The sequence below is a fragment of the Osmerus mordax genome, chromosome 5 (assembly GCF_038355195.1).
Source record: "Osmerus mordax isolate fOsmMor3 chromosome 5, fOsmMor3.pri, whole genome shotgun sequence".
NCBI classification, from domain to species: Eukaryota; Metazoa; Chordata; class Actinopteri; order Osmeriformes; family Osmeridae; genus Osmerus; species Osmerus mordax.
In genome coordinates, this window is record NC_090054.1 from 14651734 (window position 1) to 14675556 (window position 23823).

Consider the following 23823-nt stretch of genomic DNA (forward strand, 5'->3'; position numbering starts at 1 on the left):
GTTTTGACGATGCAGCTCCCCTGCTGCCCCTCCCTCGTCAAGCTGTGGTCGTGTGTGGGAGTTGTGCTTGTCTGGCCAGTACAATCTTTCCAGAGAGCCAGCAAATACTTGAGTAAGCAGAGGACCCAGCACTCTAGATAAAGACCATCTCCTGTTTCTTTCATCCAATTCATTTGATTTCAGGTCTTTCAACCTTTTCCCAAACTATTAAAATGACGATCCTGGTTATACACACTCCTAATCGTTTAGGAATTGACACATTAGTTACTACTCTGAGAGAGTGTTTCTTTGGTGTGGAACAGTGGAACATTGTCTATGTCGTGATTGCTCAATTTTTTTCACTAATCCTCATCTTTTACCACACAGGTCTTGTGTGGGTGTTTCTATTGTTCACTAAGAGGTAAGGAAAATATTCTCATTAAAAATAGAGACTGTTGAGTCTCCCTGGCGAACATACAGTAAGTGTGCCACAGAGAAAGATGCTACCTCACTGTGGTAGAAACCTGTATATTGGTGATGTTTGAGCAGCCATGGGCTGGATTGAAGCCATGCAAGTCTTTGTGTCCACCTAGTGGCTAATTAGTGCACTGTTCCACACTGGTCATCATGGCAGTGTCGATGGTCAATTCAAGAAACCAAACTGACGGACACCATAACATAACACTGACTGAAATACAGAATAATAAACGCTTTATTGGAAAGCTTTCCAGGTAGGTTCCTCTGTCATATTCAATTAGCATACATCTTAAAAACATCTGGTAAACACATTATAATAAACAACAGAAATGACAACATGGATTGCTGATTCACATAAAATTAACATACAGAAATACATTAACTTTCATAACATTTTTTTCCCAGCTTGCTTGGCAAACAAGTCTGTCTTCCAACACCAACACTGGAGTTAGACATGTAGACTACAACCATTCTAAAACACAAAATTACATGCACACCAAGGTCATGATCTGGAGATGCTCTAGGTACCCATTTTCTGTCCAGCACATGGAGCAAACCTCTTATGGACTTCTGGCCCCGTGTGTTGGATTTGCAACACATGAATAAGGATTTCTGAAATGGTTTCAACATCCCAGCACTGGTGGCTGCCCTCTGTTGACAAAACAATGTTACAGGAAGAAGAACGTTATCCAACCTCGCTCACATCACATGTATAGATGGCTTTTAAGGGATCGGCATTAGGTTAGCATCCAGTACATGTAGACATCCTTCATTGGCTACAGTAGGTTTTACATGTACTAGCAAGCGGTCAAAGTACAGTATACTGTATCTTCATGCCATAGATAACAACACTAAGCCTAAACTAGGTTTAAGAGGGTTTATAACACCTTCCAAACCAACATTACATTAAGTATGTCTACCATACATTCATTGCAAATTTCATATCATATCAATGCAGGATTCACCATTTCCTTTTAGTGATGCCTTTCTTTGGGACAACTGAGAGAATTGCAATCAATACCGTTCAAATTGTTATATCTATTTGAAGGTAACTTAACCGTGACAATGATATAACTTGCTCAGGTTCAGCCTTCAGTTTAGTTTATAAAATGCTGTGTCATTAGTTGAGCCATAAAAAGGTAATTGAGCTTGGGCCATTTTTTATTACACAGCCCTATTGGAATTTCACGTGCAACTGTCTCCACAACCATAAACAAAGACCATAATTCCAATTCATTGAGATCATGCTACAGAACGACATTGCCAGTCTTGTGTTCTTACACCTTACATGAACGTTTTGTCCTAGCTCTGATTTTTCCTGAACCACTTTGCAATTTTGGCAAATGACCAGCTCGTAGTAGTGACTGTAGTTGGTTTGGCATTGCATTCCACACAACTAACATTTTTCTCAGAGCCCGATACTAACCAATTTGGAGAGGGCACAAGTCACACCATGACCTGACTCCTATTAAACTAACCCTAGATGTGTAAAGACACAAGACTGATGACTCCTTACAATGACATGAGGATGACTGTTGTGACTGTGCCTGACAGCAGGATGGACACGCTGCTTTGCTCCCCTCATAGCTGCTAGACATCAGGGAAGGGACTGGATTTCTATCAAAGGCTTGCAGTAGTAGATCCAAGTCTTTAGCCCCAACCTTAAGCAACCAGGAACAGTCCATCAACTACACCATTAAGTTCCAGAGATCTGAGACAACCAACATGATAATTACATTAATCATAGGTTTGTTAAAAGTTAGTGAGAATTAAAGGAAGTACAACAATGATTCGCAAGGACCCGATTAGAACATCATCACAGTCAAGACTGGGTGATATTCAGGATATCATCAGGGTGTCAAGTTAACAGTCAGCTGCTTCTGTCATAATAATCTTTGCTGACCAGGAAAAAAACTTATTTCAGTATGCTGCCATGAACAAACAGGACCTTTTACTCATCTCACTGTGGTTAATTGTGGGAAGACAAATTTGAAATAAGGCTGGCAATATTACTTGTACATTCATGCGAACAAGACTATGCTTTAAGTGCTCACCGCCCTAGACGCCACAGTGTGGACAGCCAGACAGAAACACGCGAGGCAGAGCATCACAGACACAGGTAGTACAATCAAGCTAGCTAAGGAAGGCACTAGAACAATGCTAAATACCACTTTAGATTCTTCTGTTCTCAGCTTTCTGTTTTGAAAAAAGTAGAAATCTAAAAATATTCTTTTGGACATTTGTTTTTGAAAAATAAAGTTGAAATATTTTACAAAAATCCTTTTTTGTTGTTTTTTTGGAAACGCACAAGGATATTTTACAAAAAAGCAATTTTGTTAGAAAAGAAGTTTTGAAACTCTCAGTGACTGCTTATGGCATTTTGGTTATTAAATGTAAATGAACATTTCAGTGACACAGCTTGCACTTAGTAGTAGACCTTATAAGAACATGGAGGACCAAACATGCATATTTGCAACAACAACAAAGACCCCTAAAGGGAATGCCTAACCGAATAAAACAACTTAAACATGATATTCAAATGCTAACCAGATCTGCAAAAAAAAAAAAAGTAATTGCATTGTGGCCCAAAGAAAAGAGAACAAAATGATGATGTAAGTAGTACTCTCAGTTTTCGTAAAAAACGACATTTTCCCCCAAAGACAAAGAAATAACAAACCGAAAGAAATTATGTTGAGAACCAAAGAGGAAGAGAAGGGTCACAGTGCTAGCCAGTTGGACATTAAATAGTCAGACAGTACAGCTACAGTGACGGGAACAGCGCCGGGTCGGTCAAGCCTTTTGCCATTGGTCAGAGCAGCACTTTAGTAGTCTTTTTGAACTACCTCCACCTCTGTCACGTGACCTGGGTCACTGAGTGTCAAGTCTACTGTACTTCACCCCCCTGCTCCACAGCGGCGCTCGCCACGACACCGGCAACTGATAGTTCCGAGGGACGATGCCCTTGACGTTTTCCTCAAAGTACTGGAAGAGGCGGTACCACCAGACCCTGGAGAAGGGGTTGCTCTGTGAGGTCTCCTTCAGAGACTTAACACACACAAGAAAAGAAAAGATAAGGGGTTATCAGGGTTAAGTGTTTAACAGTCAAAAACCTGTCACAAAACGATACTGTAACTTATAATATCAGAATAAGCCTAACATTCCTGTTTGAGAGGTAGTGTATTACATGTCAATGTATGGCTATGTATATTGACTGCATCAAATGAACCACATTAAAAACCATGAAGTGAAAATTGATTCTACCATAATGGAATTCTGCCCATATTTCAATCTGAATGACTAAAACGTGGGGTGAAAAGGGACTGGGACTGGTTGAGTCCAGTGGAAGTACCCACCTGCTGGTTGGCCAGGGTGTGATACCACCAGAAGAGGCGAGTGGTAATGAAGTAGGCCACCACCACATCCACAGTATAGTGGTCATGGGCCAGCAAGATACAGAAAATACCCACGGCACTCAGGCTCAAGCACAACCAATGGTACCACCAAAGCCTTTTGGGGGAATCTGGAACACAAACAGGAAGAGAGAGGATTATTGAAGTCATGGTGCCACAGTTAATCTAGTAGACACCAAATCGTGTAATTTATTAATTTAGCATATATTCATTTAGCATATGCACAGGGAGGAATTTGCACGGTGACCTCTTGATCAAGAGTCGATTTATAACTTATAGTTAGTTATAACTATCCACCTGTCAGGAAACTATCATGAAAAGCAAGAAAAGCAATTCCTCTTCAATCCACTAGATGTCCCTACTGCACAACTCAACCATAGCGGCAGCATTATTTTGATTGCGCAAAAGCTTTTTCTAAAAAAACATTATGTGACACCGACAGCATTGTTTACACAAAATGTACACAGACTAAATCGACTAATCCTTCCTCCTGCTTGAGTAAGCAGTGGCTTTCTCAAATCTTTGTAACAACAGCATAGGGAGGCCTACACAACGCAGGAAACACTGTGGATAAAGCATTGTGGGAGGAATCATTCTAGCAGAGAAAGGACCAAAACACATATTTCAGAGGAGACATATCTGTTGTGAATGGAGTTAGGAGACGACTAAGGTGGAGCTTTGCCATCAAAGCTTTGCTATCAAACTGTTAGGTAATGGACTGCTCAACCTTCGATCTCCGCTATCTGAAATGTTGCAAAGAGGGCATGCCGTACGTAGAGTCCACTCTTTATCATGGTCATATGATCAGCTTCTTACCCTCTATCCCTTTCTGAGGCCTCTGCGTTTCTATGCTGAGGACAGGAGAGAACAGGAGAAGACAAGAAAAAGAGCCTAGGGCCAAGGACTATTGTTATTCGAGAGAGAAAGAGGGCTCTTGCCTGGACAACTGACAGTGAGATAGACGCAGTGAGAAAGCATTATCATGATGGTAGATTGGTATTTCCCTCTTCTTTCACAGTACAACACGTTAAATACAAGTGTTCCTAGATTAGATTCGTATCTGTCTATTCATTCATTCCCCCCCCCCCCAAAAAAAAAAAAGCAGTAAGCATTTTCAGCAAACGGAGGAATGGGTTGAAATGCCGTACTCACACTCTTTGATGAAGAGGTAAGTTAGCGTTAGCATGACGGTGTGTCCACTGTACAGGTAGTCTCCACACATGGTGTGAGAGCCGGTGATGGACAGGCCCCCACCTGCAATCATCTTCATGATCCTCCGAATCTGAGACTCCCAGTCTCCAAAGAGCTGGAATGACACACACGCGTGCACGCACGCACGCACGCACGTACGCACACACACACACACGACAGGCACTATTTAATCACCCTGGCAGCTATCATTTTCAAAGCTCCAGTGACTTGGTCACGTGACAAAATAAGACGTTTACACAACATTAAACCAACAGGCATCGTCTAAGACTTAGCGGGAGCAGCAGGTGCAGAGTGCAAGATTAGTGAAGGTATGACTCAATCACAACAAAGCACACACACACACACACGAACAGGAAGTTGCCACACAGCAGGTCTGTCCATGAAAGGGGGGGAAGGGGGGTTGCATTGATTCAGATAGAGCAGTGTTTCAACAGGAAACCAAACCCAGGGTGTACAGAGGGAGCTTTCTTTAGGTACAGGGGGCTGAACATCTACCCCCCCCCCCCCTGGCCTCTGGCAACACAGAGAGAGACCTTTTACACATGGACGATTAACTATGTGGATCTGGAGGTTGGTGATGGTTCAGATCCTCTGATACTTTCAAAAGAAGTTACTAGGACATGGAGATAACTCTTGTTTAAAAGGGATATGGGAAAAAGCCTTCCATCTCTTTTTACGTTTCAGACACACACACACACAGCCAGCTCTTGTGAAGTTCTCTTAAGATCTGTGTACCGCAAAGAGGGACGCAGGGTAGGGATGGGGATCGATACCCGGTTCTGTAAGGACCCGGTTCCAAATTTCTCAAAGACCGAAGATCAATAAGGTCCGAGCTTATCGATACCGCTATCGAGACTAGGTAGGCTAATATAATGTAACTTATATCTCGAGAGATAAGTGATGTCATTTAAATCAAATCACTGGTGCACAAACGTACATCGATTGTCTAATAAAATTACTAAATTCAATTGAATGGCCTGCCAACCGCCTTTAAACTAAAAGTAGAAGAATTGAATTGACTCACGCCCTACTTCACTTTATTTCTAATTTTGTTGCTGGATACGATGGCTGAACGTACTCTACAGTGCAACTATTTCACTCGCCTATGTCCCTAAAAATTGATGCGTGCGCAAACCAGATTTTTTTTAATGAGCACAGTCAGTGTGAGTAAAGACTAGCCTCCCCAGCCACACTGCTGATCATTCAAAACATAAGTCACAGGGAGCATGGCTCTGTGGGCTGCTTAAGCATCTTGTTAAACAATAACAAAGACAGAACAAAATAGGGATGAGATAAGGAAGGTTTGGGTTTGGTTAGCTGGTCACTTCGCTAGATCAGGTGCCTTTTGTTGAAACTTGTTAAACTTTTCATAAAGTCTTGAACAATGACGGCTTGTCAATGTCACTTTTTGTCAACCAACCAATCACAGTCATTTATACTACTTACTCATCCAGGTTGTGGATAGTACATCTGTAGTGGACAATTGTAGATTTAGCCAGAGCCAGGATCCATTGTGCCAATATGTGCTCCTTTTATCCAGCCTTCTCCTGAGAGCAACGGGTTCCCCTTGTTCTATTTGACATCTGTTTTACTTAAGTTATTGTTATAAATGTTGGTCAGTAATTTTGTTTACATAAAGTGTCTTGTTTACATAAAGTGTGGCGTGGGTAGTATGGATGCTGCTATATATTTAACATTTGCCAAATTCATTCATTTAGATGGTGGTTAGCTCAAGCTCACCCCAGAAAAGTATCGATAGTGGTATCGATAAAGACTCGGATCGTTACGCAGTCTCGAAAATGGTATTGATATCTATTAAAATTAACGATCCCCATCCCTAACGCAGGGTCTGTCGACATCAGAATTCCACGGTTGCGCTGTGATTTTCATGAGATTAACGGCAGGCACCAGAGCCAGTTCGCAGCTGACGGTCTGACCCCTAGCTACGAAGACCCCCGTAGCTAGGGGAAAGAGCCGCTGTACATACCTTTGGAGAACACTTGAAGTGCATCCCTGGAACGGGCAGGGTGGTGATGTACATGGTGACACACCTGTACAGGTAAAGGGTCCCCACGATGAAGAAGAATCGACGTCCGATGATCGACCTGGACACAGGAGAGAACGGAGAAGGAGGCGAGAATGAGGGGAACTCACCAAGGCGAATCATTCAGAAGACTCAAAGATCAACTGAGCCAAGTGAGCCAGACTTTAGAAGTACGACAGTCGTGGACAGTCGCTGCTCTGGAGAGTTGCTCTGAGCGGGTCCCTCGGACCCCCCCCACTCCCAGAAAACCCGTCCCAGGAGGCTTCAGGGGTTTCCTAGTTCGTACCTGTACTTGAGCAGGGTCCACTGCAGCAGCCAGAGCCCCACCAGCAGCATGCCGTTGATCTCGCAGATAGAGAAGGCCCACTCCACCCGGTCAAACAGGTCAAAGAACTTGTCCGGGAGTGGCGGCGTGTGCTCCTTCGCCGGCACCCTCTCGTGGACCACGGAGATGACCACGGTGGTGGTGACGAAGCACACCACGGCGTACAGGAAGGCCACGCCCGTCTTCCCCCACTCGGAGGGGAAGGCCACCAAGTATTCCGAGTCGCCCATGGGGATGGGGATGTGGACCATGTCCTTCCGGTAGCCGTTCTGCCCCGACGCCGACGACGAGCCGTTCCTCTGGGGCTTGCCGGTGCCGTTTGGCAGCCCCGCGTGCCCGTTGGCGTGCCCGTTCTGGTGGGCCTCCATGTGGGTCTCGACGCACAGCGTCTCCAGGCGCTCCAGGAGCCGGCGTCCGTTGTCGGAGGAGACGAGCGAGAGGGGCGGAGTCTGGAAGTCGGCCTCGGAGAGGCGCAGGAGGGCGGGGCCGTCCGCGCGGTGGAGGGCGTCGTTGTACTCTTGCATCCCCTCCTCGTTCAGCCAACGGGAGACTTCCTCCACCGACCACTGGCCCACCCTCTTCATCTTCGTCCAATGGGCAGCGGGAGGGGGGGGGGTCAGAGGGGTCCCGGGATGGAGGGGGAGGGGGTGCAGGAGCGAGGGCAGTCTATGGAGTCGTGAGGGGGCCTCTCCAGGTGTGGCTCATGGCGCCTCTGGAGCATTTGAGGGATTTCACCCAGAGGACCCAGTCTCCTCCTGGGGATAGGACACAGGCAGCGGCTGCTCACGTAAGCCTTTAGCGGGTAGTAGAGAGCTCCTTCAGCCTCCTCCGTCCTCGCTCACCTCATCACTTTACTGAGCTTCCCGTGTGCCTCCGTCCTACACAAGGACATAAACAAAGACGTTAAACACAGACGGGCGGACAATTGTCTGAAAGGACGACCAAATACAGGGGTATAGCCTGAAAAGCCGACCTTGAATCTCTCTGGTCAGGTTTTAACAGGTAGGGTCTGCTAGAGATGAGCTAAATGAACTGTTTTCAGGTTTGCAGTCTTTTGTCTGTTTGCTAATCTTGTAGGCTACTCCTGGCATCCTTAGATTAATCCGAGTAGTTCCTCTACCATAGTAAAGGGGCAGGTGATCTGTATCAGTCATTTATTTGCTCAGTTCAATCAATACAACATACTGAAATCAACTGATATCCAGTACAAATATTGAATGTACTTAATAGAATTTCAGCTGCTTGATTCTTGTTAGCTAACTTTGTGGAAGGTCACTTGAAAGCAATGTCAGTTCCGATGTAAGATACATCAAATAGATACAAAGGCATCCAGCAGACGTTCCTCTTTGATCTCTCCAGTCGAGAGTTTTCAGAGAACTGATAAACATCCCGTGTGGCTTTGACCTTTATGAAAACCACTGACAAACAAGCCTGGGAAATGATATCATGCGCTTTCATTGCAAAACCTGACTCTTGTTTTCCCGTAAAAAACACAAAGGCCAATCTCCAGGCCAAACCCAAACCCTGTTCTTTGTCCTGTTACCTTCCCTCAATATGAGTTTCCATAATACTGTAAAACCATTAAAAAAGTATTTTCAACAATCCATTTTCAACATTGTGATAAAATGAAATCACACAGAAAGCATATCCATCCACTGTGGTTCCAATCTCCCAGCTGAGTTACCTCCCACTAAGTTCTCCCTGGGCTTTGAGTGCTCAGCTGCAGTCAGGTCTCAAGACAGTTCACACACACACACACACACACACACACACACACACACACACGCACACACACACACACACACACACTGCTTGTCCAACTCCTCCACTCTGGCAGCGGTTTGTTTATAGAGCATGCTGACAGCGATGGACACAGGCTGGTTCTGCTTGTGTTCCAGGGAGAGCCAGGTTCAGATGGGGGCCAAGGCTGATAGGCTGGAGGGTGGAACAAGGAGGCTTGTGGAAGAGGAAGAGGAGGAGGAAGGGGGGGCAGGAAGAACTCATAAATCAGCCAGCTGGACGATCCGTGCCGAGCACAGCTCAGCTCTACCACTCATGCCTGACAGTGGGAAACCAGCCAGCCAACCAGCCAGTCAGACAGCAAGCCAGCCAACCAGCCAGTCAGACAGCAAGCCAGCCAACCAGCCAGTCAGACAGCAAGCCAGCTAACCAGCCAGTCAGACAGCACAGCCTACAGGCTCCACAAGGCCAATCACAGCACAACAATTATTCATGGCGTTTAGATACACAGTGTATTTGATCCAGGGTCAGATTGAGGATCCCCAAACAGGGCCCCACTAACAGATTCAAACTAAACTGATCTGAAGTCATCCGAGACCCAACGGAGGCTCCACTTGACAGAAAGGTCCGCAGCACCCAGTTTGAAGCTGAATGCAACGTTCGTTTCATTGTGTACCGCAACAATTGAAACTAGGAGGTGACCGTGTGAAATGGGTTTAAGTAGGCTAGGTGTGTGTGCCCATGTGGGTATTTGTATGTGGATACACACATAGTGTGCCCTGTATGTTTGTCTGAGTGCGTGTACGTGACTGAGCGTGTGTATATTGAGAGAGATAAGACAATGGTTGTCATCGAGTCAGGGGGAGGATGTAGAGAACCTCTGCTCCATAAATCAGCTTAAAGGGTAATCAGTGTGATGATAATCCAGCAGACCTCAGCACAACCTGTAGGGGTGACAACAAACCTGCTATTTATGTTACCCTTATTTCCCCAGTGGGACTCCAACACAGGAAACCTGCATACGGAGGATGAGGACAAACCTTCCACCTCACTCAACCTTAAGTCAAACTTGATTTGCCGACGGGCAGCTTTGATCCAATACCGCGGGCGCAGGGTTAAGGACAGCCTGCGGAAATATCCAGCGGGAGAGTCAGGATGCACACCAGGAAAAGACTCCAGACACAGTCAGTCTACTGTGTACCTCCTGGCACTGCAGAAAACCCCCAATCCTCTTGATATTTAGAGTCTTTCCGCAGGGGCTAAGATACTGGCAATGTGGGCCGGCACCAAGACGCAGTGAACTATAATGCTGAACACACCCAACCCCCGAGCTTTGGCTTCTCTGCTGGACTTTGTTGTGAGCACTACTTCCAGAATTCGTTGGAAACCATGACAACCGTTTTGTCATTCCTATTTACACAACAGTGGAGATAACAGGCTACGGTAACTAGGCAAAGGGTCCAGCTGACCCGTATGTTTGTGTGTGTGTGTACACATGTTGGTCAAGCGAAGAACCACACTGTCCCTGTTTACAAGCACTCCATTATTGACTCACAGATCACACATCTGCTGTGCCCTTGCAGTGGCGCTGCTACCATGAGAGAGCATGGAGAATCCCAAATGAATGCACCAGGGGATCGTAAATGACTTTAAAGCCCCAGAGAACGTGTCATGCTGCTTTAAATCTAATGGGAAATTGATTTACCGTCCATGTAAATCTTCTGCAATACACGAGACGACACCCTCAAGCCTCCACATGATGCAAGAAAAACGCCAGGGACTTCTCTTGTCATGGTCTTAGACAAACTCTCTCGGGGTCACCAAATAAGGGGGTTACCATGAGCATCGTCTGGGAAAAAAACAACGGTACAAAAACAACACCTGCTGCCCTGCACCCACACCTCCTCCTCATACCAACTACTCCTACCTAAATAGGAACACACAGACAAGAGGGAACTGAAAGGGTTAACGACAGAACCCTCACACACACACACAAAGCCATCTGCCTCTGAGAAAAAGTCACAAATTCATTCCCTCATAGATATCGCACTACATCTGAAGGGTGGGGCATCATTCTCGTATCAACTCTAAATCCATGCTGTAGAAGTACGGCAAGAAATGGTACTCTTCTTTCAACAGGTTTTACCACTCTAAAGATTATAGTCAGGGAGCTTCAAACTGCATTGGAAAATCACAATAACACACGTTCCAACCCTTGTGAGCTCTGTTGGACAGGAAACTAAAGGCAACATGTCTGACCTCACCGGCATGCCAAGTCTAAATAAGCACATACAGTTCACAACCCTGCTTAACACAGGCATCACCCTGCAAGGAAACAGACTGACTCACTCAGTTAAATGTGTACTTCACGGTGGTGGGTGAACTCCACTGAGAACACAGACGTGAAGCAGATTCAGTTGTAGAGTTCAGAACAGCTACAAATGTCAAAAACAAGTTGTAAAACAAAAAGTCTGGGAAAGAGGGTTGATTGAGGGTTCCTGGAGCAACGCCAATTCCCATGGCCCAAAGTTACAGGTCTGATGTCTGAGCTCAAACATGAATTATGCCAAGAAAAACCTATAACCTTACCTATTTCTAGTCACCGCACGTTCTCTTCAAGCTGCAGGTCCATGACACATGACACTGACAAAAGGAAACCTTCCAACTGAGACAGGCCACCTCTCTCTTTCTCAGTTCCCCTCCCTCTTCCCCTCCTCTTTGCAGTTTCTTTCTCTTTCGATGAGTCTAAATTTTTCTCTCTCTCTATGTAATCTCTGGAGATAACCCCACCCATTCCGGGCTCCACATGAAGGCTCTTTACACGCGCTTTACATGCATGCGCATGTCTCTGTGTGCAAGTTATCACAGTACTACTTGCCATATGCCCACTGCACCACTGTAAGGTCATTCGTGTTTTTATTCAGACATTCAGCCCCGAGCACCAAGTTACAGATAAGGTGCCACGCAAACAGCGAATTGACAGACTCACACAGGAAAGTTTGAAAGGTATCCATTGCTAATACAGTAAACAATAAAGTAAAAGTAAAAGTAAACAATAAAGTTTCATTTTTTCAAAGTCTGTCCCAGGTTAAAAAATAAATAAATACCTGCCCCAGTCCATCTCCTTATTGGAAAACTGTCACAGTAGTCTCCTATTACAGAACTCAACTTGTAATAAAAGGGTGAGAATATCAAGTTGTCACCTCACCTGTATCGTTTCACAACCGGTCCACTGCCTCGTGTGCAGACAATACTGGACAAATATTTACAGCCCAGGTAGGAGTTGGACATGAAATATTAACAGTCTGCAGCTGTAGCCTAGCGCCTAGCGTTGAGCCGTTGGCTTGAGCCCCGCGCAAACACATACATAGATACTAAACACAACACACACACACCACTGCAGAAGGAGGCTAACAGAAACATATCACTCATTACCGTCCTTCCTGGGTCACACCAAACCTACATTGCGGACCACAACTTAGACCGACATGGACTGTGTGATGTTGACATTCACACTTCAATGAAAACCAACATGAGAAAGTGTGTAGACCTTTGCTCTATGAACAAACAACAGATCCACATCCACCATTACAGCAAAGTACGGGGCAGTTCTACTGTGTGATTGGATTTCTATGGCATTACACTGAGGAAATAGGCAATTGAGGTCAATAAGGGGATGTTGAAAACAATGTGTACAAGGCATCACTGGAACCACGGCGTACAGTAACAACACATCTTCCAAGATAATGAAAATGGAAACAGACAGCTTTTTCAAAAAGCTCTTCAAGCTCAGTCCAACAGGCGTCTTCTTTCCAACCTTCCTTCCTTCCTTTCCTCAGTGACACATTTGCTTTCCTCTGGCCAATCTGACTGAGACAGCCTCTTCCTCACAGTGGCAAAACGACAGAAAACTGACGACTGTACGTACTGAACAGGGACCTGTCTTTATCTTAAGGTCACAAAGCGATAGCCTACACTATTGTCCTTTGCACGCTTAAAGTCATTAGTCAGCACAGCCTACACGGTCAGTGGGCAGAAGTTATCTGACCGAAAACAAACAACACCAGTGGCCTTCTCATAACCGCTGCATGTCACAGATCTCTCCAGAAGCCTGGGGGGTGTACTCCATGTACTCCTGCTGTGCGGGTGGACGGGCCAACCGACATGACTGAACGCATCACCTACATGGAGCTGTTCGGCCTGAATCCAACGCCTTTGTGCCAGCAGCTCTGGTGACAGCGATGTGGGAAACCGGCAGAGTGGCGTTCTAATCCATCTGTCAGGCCCAACAGCTGACGACAGCAGGCCGGGGAGAGCGTGGCGAGTCTCGGCGCGCTGAACAAAGGCACTCTATTACAGATAACAGGGGTGGTGTGCGGGCTTTGAGGAGAGTACAGTTGGTGCCATGCTGAGGAACGTCAAACCTTTAGTCTTGACATAACACTGCAGTATTGCTCACCTGTCACCTCTGGACCCTGAGAGATTAGAGGCAGCGATAAATCAACGTGCCCAGGCCTATCTACCTGGCTGGTCCAGTCTGGTTTGAAACCTCAATTGAAACGCTGCCTGTTTGGATTCCAATCATTAAGAGTCTGAGTGTGGAACCAAAGATAAACCTCATTTTCAAGTTGTGGTTTGGCAACACCGCAGTCTCTTTAATTAATCTTGTGTAACGAAAATTTTTAATTTCATCTGAGGAATCCACACAGGAAACTGGCTCTTGGTACACAACTGAATGAGACCACAAATAGTGTAGGCTATATTTTGAGTGGATACACTGGGGAGCGGAGCACCACAATAGCCTGCATGCTGGTTAGGTGTCACTTGCTAATGAGGACCCACCTGTGGCTTCATGACAACTTATTATTACCATAGCAGATCGACACAGACCAACACAACTTAATATGAACACGGTAGGGGTGTAACGATACACTCAGCTCTTGATTCGATACGTATCACAATACTGGGTGTACGATATAGGGGTGGAACGGTACATGTATTCGTACCGAACCGTATGGTACGGGCGTCACGGTTCGGTGCATGAAATTACACGGAGAATACACGGTATAAAAATAAATAAAACTTGCATGCAAATTAATTATTGTAATGCGGAACTGTTGGATACTCGTGTTCTTTAGGGACATCTACTCTGTAGCTCTGAAGCTCTGATTGGTGCCGCCGTGAGTCAGAGATAGGCTAGCTAGCAGCACTAAGACAAGCACTGTGTGTCGGCGTTGTTCAGCAGTTGTGGGCAGTGACGTGCAGTGACGTGCAGTCTGGATAGGCAAGGTAGGCACTGCCTACCCTGCCAAAATTCAAACGTAAAAATGTTTTTAAAAAGCGATCCTGTATTCTTCAACATGTACGTTGAAAAGCACAACTCTGCTGTGCCTTTGCACGTAAATATGTTATGCCAGTAATCACCTACGATATATTACTGGACATTTGCGCAGCTAACGAGTAACGTCATGACACCAGCTACATTGTAAGCTTACACCCCGCAAAATTCAAGTCAAAATGACATCACGGAGTTGAGGAATTTCTCCAAGCTCGATTTTATTCAAAAAATGTGTTAAATAGCAAGAGGGAGGTCTACGCCAGATCTAGATGGACTACTGCAGCAAAAGGGACAACATGTTTTCGATCGTTTCAAACAGACTGGTATGAAGAAAAGATTGGCTATGTGGCTGTGCTAACAGTCAGCGGCTGTAGGCTACTGCTTGTACTGTTTACTGCGTTTACTGTTTTTACATATTAGCCTAACAATAAATTATGTAATCTGGCTTTCATAACTCAGTGCCTAGCCTCTTTCTGACATCACCGCCCGTTACTGGTTGTGTGGTATGTGAGTGGAAATACATCTAACATGTTAACGCATAACGCATCATGGCGTGTGCTAAATGACTACAAATATCCGACGCCATCACCCAGGTTTGCCAATCACTGGAACGAGACAAAAAAAAACTGTCCAACTTCTCCTCCCTACAGTGCTTAACCAGCCATTAGATACACATACAAATAGGGCCAAAAAAATCACTGACACAATCGGAATTTACATGTCATCTTCAATGCGCCCGTATTCACTCGTAGAGGAACCTGGTTTGTTTTGCTTTTCCCTCCGTTGTACCAAACTCGTACCGAACCGTGATGTCTGAACCGCGGTATGAACCGTGCCATGACTTCAGTGTACCGTTCCACCCCTAGTACGATACAATACCTATCACGATATTTTGAAAAAAAATTATGAAACAAATTCAATTCACAGATTTTTTCCAAAACATGAAACATTTGCAATCACTTTCTTTGTTGTACATACAATTTAGTTCACTCAGTTCAAGCGATTTCTGTGAATGCAATGAATGCACGCATGACGCAGGTGCAGAGTAGGTCGCACACTGGTATCTCAACCAATAGGATCAAATGGACGTCATATTGTAAAATATTGTCATAACTTTACGATACATATTTTTTTGTATTGCGATATATTGTTCCACGATATATTGTTCCACCCCTAGAACATGGTCTACTCTACTGCACAAGCAGTACTGCTAGAACTAGTAAGTTAAACCGTAGCGTTGGCAACGGAATATCACGCATCCACTACAGGTTACTTTATGGATACAAGCAATGTCAAATAGTTAAATCCGGAAATATGTTGTTAATAAACTGAGGATGAAATTGAGTTTATTTAGACAGTACACATTTGTCACTTGATATTTGAGATTGAAGGAAACAGTCACAGATAGATCTTGATATGTGATAACCTTATTCTGGCCACAATCTATATTTGGGCTATCCATGTCTATGACCATTTTTGTTATGTAGGCCAAATCTGTAAAAAGAAAAATCAGGACATGGTGTGAACCTGTACTAATAGCCCAACTGTTTTTATACTGTAGACCCTCAAGGATAAAGATGCAGAAGCCACAACATTTTACCCCTTACCCCTTCACAGGTGTAAACTAATGACGAGATAGATGAAAATGTCCTACTTCCTCTTTACAGAAGTAGGCTACTCCACTTCAAATGTTCAATTTGCTGCATATTAAACACTCTCTAGGAGGAAACAAGAATGGCATGTAAGCAGGATAGAGCATCAGGAAAATAACTTCAGAAAACACAGGTGGAGAATAAGGAAGTATGGGGATAGCCTACTTACATAGATTGTCATGCTGATCCGCATAGGCAAATATTTGTACTACAGCTCTGTCAGTTTTGCATTTTAAAGTTTCTAAAGCATTCTGTTTTTGTAACCCCCCACAACATGACAATTACATTTACTGTGTGAGTTGGTTTATTAAATTACAGTTTTGTATCCAACAAATGTTTGTAGGAAATAGGTAGGCTGACATATTCAAGGAATAACAAAAAAACGTAACTCTAAATTTGATTAGATTTGCCAAAATTCTGCATAGTCTAAATTCATCTACAAAAGGACGTTCCTGGCAATTGAAACTAGGGCATAAAATGGGATTCACTTAAACAGGTTTTAAATTAAGAGGTGACCGGAACTGACTGTTATCATAGTATTATGTTCTCTTGAGAGAAGCCTGCTGTGTGCTGAAGTAGAGTCAAATCAATTGCTAAATGCTAAACAAGCCAGAAGTCAAATTTTTACTGAATACTGGCTGTGTTTGGGATAAGCAAGTTAGTGTGTGACAATGTTGGTTGGTTGACAGCTGGAACGTTTGCTCATGCTCATCTAAACTATGCTTACAGCAATCACATTTTTTCAGCAAGCATGCAAACATCCACTGACTTGTCAAGTCAGATGGGCCTGTTTGCTTGTTCGTAGTCAGATACACTTGGCAATAAGGCTTGCTCTGCAAAACTGGAACTGCTGACATTAACCAAATAACTCTTTCTAGTGTTTGTTGACATAATGCTGTCTGATCCCCCCAGCTCCATCTTTCCAGTTTTCTGTGTTTCTGTCCATATAGACTTGAACACTTAAAGACTTTTAGGTTTCCAATTCACAGCACAAACTGTTTCTAATATGTTCTTTTGTCTCGCTGTGTAAAAGAGATATGTTTGGGACATTTGGATCTGTTAAAGTTCCTCTCCTCAAGGAAGAGGACCATTTCGCGTGTGTGTGTGTGTGTGTGTGTGTGTGTGTGTGTGTGTGTGTGTGTGTGTGTGTGTGTGTGTGTGTGTGTGCGTGTGTGTGTGTGTGTGTGTGTATAAACTTACGTTGGCTCAACATTCAAACCAGAATTAGATGCAAGGGTGCAAATTAGCACATTGGCCCGATGTGTGAGCAACAATGACCTAAGAAAATACGAACTATAATTTGCGGATTTATTCTGACGCTATATGTAAGTTGACTGCCATCTTATCTTATCACTCGACCACTAGTATTGTAAAGCCTGGTGGTATACTGTAGTATCTCACCCAATATGCTAGTTTATTACACAGCCTACCTGTGCAGGCGTGTTGTTTACAGACATAAAAACGCTTCTAAAATAGTCTATTGTCTTTTACTTTTGTAAGACCACGGTGTATTTTGGTGACAAACCAAGTCAATACAAGATAATGCATTATCCGTCACAGTGTAAGACTTTACCCCGAATCCAGTCGATTCAGGACAGTTAGCTAACGAAGAGCCGAGGTTAACTAGGGATTATGTTAACAAGCAGATAATTACCATGTAATAAAGTACAGACAGCTAGACAAATGAATGATAAAGGGGACTACTTAGTTATAGAAGATAATACAAAATCATGCATAAATAATCAAATATATCTGGATGGTCCATTAGTTTTTTGGTGCTGATACTTTCCAGCTAGCTACTACAGTACTATAGCTAACGTTAGGTTTTTACTTACCGCATAACATCACATCGCGGCGACTTGTAGCTGTCACACACAAGAATTGAATAATGGCAACGATGATCCAGCAAACAGAATTCCAGGGAATATTTCTCCCTTGTATGATTCAAAATTGCTTAATCCTTTATCAAGGCTGTTTTAGAATTATACACACTACAACACGATCATCTGTACAACATAAACGTTAGTATGGTGTTGTTTTCATGGGAAGACGGTTTTATCTGACTCACTTTTCATTTTGAGTGTCCGGGTCGTCTCGCGGTGCACCGTTTATTGAACGCTTGTGTCCTAGGATCCTATATGGTGCAATTTAATAGCATTGTGCTAACATACGTAGTGGATACGCTCCCGTGTTCTTTTTAAGTTCAATTTTTTTACCACAATTGGACAGTTAGTGGACAGAAGCCTGTCTAGGCATAACATATGCCCCTCTTTCTATGATCAGCGTCTCGCCCGCTTTCGTTTAGCCTAGACACGTGATGGTCTTTCAACTATGATCTATAAAACGAGGGTTCAACGATCTGCGTAAAGGAGGGAGGGGGAAATAGGGTCAGTTTTAGATCGTCATATTACGCAAAGCGTGCACTGTTGGAAGTCCAACCAATATTGTACACAGAACCAACCCATTGGGTTAGATAATGTTAGGCCTAAACCTACACTAAAGTTATTAAATACATGAAATATCAGGTATTAAATACTGCTGATTTGAGGGCTCTATATTCAGAAATGTATCTTGTTGTTTGTGTTGGTAAATTTCTGGCACAATGTCCCATTTGTATAGATTAATTAATAGATTAATTAAATAGCACAATTGGTCCGTAAATGATAGTCTGGGTTGTCAGCACTCTTAAAATAGTGATTTGTGAAGCTGACTAGAGTCAATGCACCAGCAAATAGGAATCATTATTTGCCTTCTAGGCCTGCATAAGATTGTAATCAATCAATTAGTAGCTGTTCCAGTGTTTGTTTAAAACACTAACACCCCAGTATTCTATGTTTAAGCCCATTCCGGATCAAATCATTCTGAAACGACAGTTTGGTAGTCCATAGAAACACAGGGTAAAATACCGTTAGGTCATCTGATTTTTATTTGGCATTTACAACAACGTTATTTCCACACGGGGACAGTATGACTTCAGTTGTGAACAAGTAGCTACGCCATAGCCATGTGGTTTACTTTTTCTTTCACAGTGTGTGTCGCTAATTTCTTTTGTAGTATTTCTTTTGTTAATGCGTGCCATACGACTGGTACAAATATACCAGTGATTGCAAAATATTTTAGCACTAAAGGCAGGTATGAGGAAGTAAATCCATACTTGATAGAGGACATACTTGCTGTAAACAAATCTCTTTTACAGCCCCCATCTCCAGAATGTCGCGGAATTCATCTGACCGCGATTGTAAGGCACGGTACACGATATCCAACAAGCAAAAATGTTAAGAAAATGAGGCAACTCCACAACCTGATTGTGCGCGAAGTCTCGGACCCGGAGGTGCAGCGTGAAATAAAGCAATGGAAAATGTGGTACACTGACGAAATGGACGGTCGGTTAGTACAGAAGGGTGTGGATGATCACAGGCATCTAGCAGTCAGGCTGTCAAAGTTATTTCCCTCATTGATAACCGAGAAAAAGCTTCGAGATGGTAATATCAAGTTTATGACAAGCTCAAAGCACAGATGTGTGAACAGCACTATGGCTTTCAAGGGAGGATTGACACAGCTGTGGAATATTAAAGGTAGAGGATGTTCGTTTGGGGAATTTGAGTTTACTATTGAAACGAAGTAAACAATTCAATTGCAATATCAATGCACACCCCCATTTACATTACAGATATCATTGTTCAGTTGTCTAAAATGTTGCTTTACCTGTCAACTGCTGCTTTGACATTGTTACTATTTCCTCCATAGATCAAAATGTTGACCACGAGGTTAACGATGCTCTTATGAGATTCTTTGACCATTGTACCAAGTTTGTGGAGACAGTTGAGAACAACCCACCTGCTCTGGCTGAGTTGGATAAATTTAAGTTGGGGGCAGAGATGACAAGGGTCCAGGAGAAGATTGCAGACCGACTCACTGTCCCTTATTCACGCATCACTGCAGGTCTGTATAAATTGCAGTTATGTACAAGTTGCTGTTGAAATGCAGAATATGTTGGGTTGTCTCTCTTCTTTATTGTAGGCCTGTTCTCCCGTCCAACTGTCAGACTACAGTATGTGCAAAGACTGGTAGGCTATATGACGAAGTTCTGGACTATCTAGTCATTTACTGGATTGCAGGGGCTTATAACAATAGTGGATCTGTGTTTCTATTGACCTATACATCTGTATTTTTATTGCAAAATCATGTATTAAATAAGAAACAATCGTAAGAACCACTTCCTTGAAAAAGAGGAAGTGGCAGTAGATGGAGACATTTTCTCATTTGTGGGTTAACTTACAAGTGTCACATGAAGTCACATGAACAAACAAGTTCTTAACAATTATTGAATCTGTGGAAATTCTGAACCTTAAAATATCAATTAGACTTGAATCTATATTCTGTAACCTTTCCCCTAAAGATATGGCTGAGGCTGCATTTTACCTGTGTGCGTACGAGTTTGCAATCAAGACGGAAAACTCTCCCTGGTGTCAACTGTTTGATGAGGTAGACGCACAGGTACTGTATCCCACCACATGCTTTGAGATCTCAAAGCATTCTCAATACATAACTCTGAGTAATGACTAGGTAAAGCAGATATGCTTGCTTGATTTAAACATGCTTAATCTAGTTATTAAAGTGAAAAAACAAACATCCACTGAGACAGTGGGAAGCATAACCAAATTCATTAGAGGAAAAAAAATAATCTACTGATCCTCTTACAATGTGGCCTGTTCTCTTCATTATCTAGGCGTATGTCAGAAACTACTGGACATTAAATGGGGGTGTATGTAATGTTGATCTTCAAACTGACAAACTCAGATGGCCCACACATATCTAAATATTACCACATAAAGAAAGATTCACTCAAATCCCTGCTAACAATCTGCAATGTTGCACAGTATTATTATTAAATATAAGGCTGCATTTACCCTAACTTTAGGTTTTGGAGTATGCAAATGATCTGAAGCAGTTTTGGAAAAGAGGTTACGGTCACGACATTAACAGCAAGACAAGCTGCATCCTCTTCCATGATGTTTTTAGTCGTCTGGAAAGAGCTGCCGGAGAAAGCAGGTAATTGGCTGTTGGTAACCCAGTGAACTACACACTCAATCTTTGAGTATACACTCTGGATATTCATAGAAGGCACTGGGTTAAAGGGAAATGTACACATTCCTGTTTCTTTATCTTCATCTTTTCATACAATGTGTGCAGTTAGAAATGTCATAACATATTTTGTAATGTAATTCTATTGGAATCCCAATGGAAAAGACTAGGTGACACACCAAATGGATAAGCAGTGAAATGAGCTATTTACAAAAGCTTAACTGTCAGATACAGTGTCTGTTTCGGTCATTAACGGCCCTATTCAGAGGCCTGTGCAAACCGGACACTCATCCTCATGTGCAAGGCAACTAGTGCAAATACTGTTAACCATATCTTGGTTGCACCGCAGTCCACTATCACTATACAACCACTAAGTCAAGTACAATTTGTTGAGAAAATGTATACATGTACTTGTACCGACACTTACAGGAGAAAATGAGAAAAACATGGACATCACACACATCATTCCCCATTACTGTATGAAACTGGCTGGATGTTTCCCCATGATATATATCTTTGGTGTATTTGTGTGCATGTGTATTTTGAGTACAAAATGAACACATTTTCATCATGACAACGCCCCTGAACTATAGCAGTAATTTCACAATGATGCAGCAGAAATGTGTTATCTTTCTCAAAGAAACTGGATGGGTGAGTTAAGCATGCACATTGTGTGTGTTACAGAATATGCAATACCATACAGTACACAGAGCTTTTTTCCCCAAGTTTGTAGAGTAGTAAAACCTCAATCCACATTAGCGGTGCACAAATAACCGTTGGTTAAAATACACTGAGATAGATGATTGATGTTTTTGTATTGCTTAAAACATTAATGCATTAGGGCAAGTGTAGACAGTAGGAAAACAAATTAAGTCTGAAAAGAAAATGTAAATTCACAAAGTCTCCCTTGATGTTTTAAAGTGAAATTAAAGTAAAAAGAAAGAGGAATTAAAGTAAAAAGAAAGAGGAATGTGTAATATTTTTTCTCTAGGGCACCAACCAAATAATTATAAGTGTAATTTGAGATTAATGAATCCAGTCACCAGTCAGTTGCACACTCTGTTCAAAGGGCAGGTGAGTCTCCTCTTACCTGTGATTAACAGGCCGACTGTTCCCACAGAACAACGAGTTTTGCAAGTCATAGTGATGCAAGCATTGTGTGTATGTGCACTCCTCAGGTTGGTTGCTGTATCAATATGAAGAAAATACATATTTTTGGCAGGAAGGTGGTAAGAAGTTCTGATAAAACCACTCAATAAACTAGTAAATTATGCAGTTTAAAATGTATTTTAAAAATGCACTAAATTCAGTGACAAATGACTTTGCTACTTCATTTTTTTTGGTATAGACATAAATGTCAGAGGTTTTTTGGTACTAATTATTTAAATGTGATGTGAGCTTATTTATTATCAATTTGATGATCTTTTGATAAGAATCAACACTGGACATATAGGAGCACCCCCTCACACTGTATGTACCTTGTGATCTGTCAGATCCGGGGAGAAAGTGACAGAAGCTGTTACCATCCAGGTGGGCCATGCCGAGACACTTCTGCCCCTGCTTACCCTCCTAGGCTTCTTTAAGGACAGTGAAGCCCTGACCTCTACCAACTACGCCACACAGAGCCAGAGATCCTTCCGCACCAGCCAGATGCTTCCCTACACAGCCAACCTGCTCCTGGTGCTCTACGACTGTGGGGACCAGGGCCTGAGGCTGCAACCATTCCTGAACGAGAGGCCCCTAGCCTTCCCAGGCCTGGGTGCCAACGAGGGCTATGCCCCACTCTACAAAGATGTCAGAGAGCACTATAAGTATCTGCTAGATGGCTGTGACTTTGAAACAGAGTGCCAGCTGTTTCCACCTCATTAAATGGATCTAATGCTATCAGGCATCCCTATTCAGGAATTGAATAACAGTGTACAATGCTTCATGATAGTGTGGTTGAAAAAGATTGTTATACCTAAACATAAGTTAAACGTTAGCTACCATAGTATTATACAGGATGACTGAAAACTATTTGGAACTGTCCACAGATTAGACACATAGGTGACCAATTGAAATGAGTCCGTTCAGATCTTCAGGATGTGTTCAGACGATGCCAAATCCTCCCATTTTAAGTGTTATCAGTTGCTTTTGGAATGTAAAACTCCATTAAGTGATTACTATAACATGTTGGACATACTACATACTTTAGCTATTATGGCTATGTTTGTGCTGCTTTAATGTCCAAAGTAATGGTTATGCTTATGATCAAAGATAAGACACACCATATGGGAAAAGGCCATTTAATTATTGAGAATGGTTTCATCTAAATGCTTTGTTGATTGTGGTAACTGGTTTGGTGTGTTTTAAGAAAACCAAATACAACATAACAAGTGTTATTCATGGATAATTTGTGTGGATATTAATACAAATAATAATCAAACTAACAAAATCTAAATGTCTACTTTGTTTACAATACGGTTTGGAGTCAATGGTTCTTCTATTGTACAACCGCTTCTTACTCTTTGAAAACATTGCATAAGCATGACTTGGTTAATGGTCTAAGTCTACCCTCATTC

At 42.9% G+C, this 23823-nt stretch overlaps 2 protein-coding genes across 4 annotated transcripts; one reads left to right on the top strand and one right to left on the bottom strand.

Annotated features, from left to right (window-relative positions):
* Positions 1-673: 673 nt before the first annotated feature.
* On the bottom strand, positions 674-18162 carry sgms1a (sphingomyelin synthase 1a). 3 transcript variants are annotated; one of them, XM_067236549.1, is made up of 6 exons: positions 18013-18162; positions 7409-8325; positions 7066-7183; positions 5019-5172; positions 3810-3976; positions 674-3501 (listed from the first exon to the last, which is right to left on the bottom strand). In XM_067236549.1, the coding sequence occupies exons 2-6, from the start codon at positions 8029-8031 to the stop codon at positions 3325-3327; spliced, it is 1239 nt and encodes a 412-aa protein (XP_067092650.1). In that variant the 5' UTR covers positions 8032-8325; positions 18013-18162; the 3' UTR covers positions 674-3324. The 3 variants fall into 3 exon arrangements, with proteins under 3 accessions (XP_067092650.1, XP_067092652.1, XP_067092651.1); XM_067236551.1 differs by lacking the exon at positions 18013-18162 and adding an exon at positions 11777-11873; XM_067236550.1 differs by lacking the exon at positions 18013-18162 and adding an exon at positions 11537-11678.
* A 983-nt stretch (positions 18163-19145) lies between these two features.
* On the top strand, positions 19146-23678 carry LOC136943667 (multiple inositol polyphosphate phosphatase 1-like). Its single transcript, XM_067237074.1, has 5 exons — positions 19146-19752; positions 19925-20119; positions 20577-20674; positions 21099-21229; positions 22756-23678. Exons 1-5 carry the CDS (start codon positions 19182-19184, stop codon positions 23129-23131), a joined length of 1371 nt encoding a protein of 456 aa, XP_067093175.1. The 5' UTR covers positions 19146-19181; the 3' UTR covers positions 23132-23678.
* Positions 23679-23823: the final 145 nt, after the last annotated feature.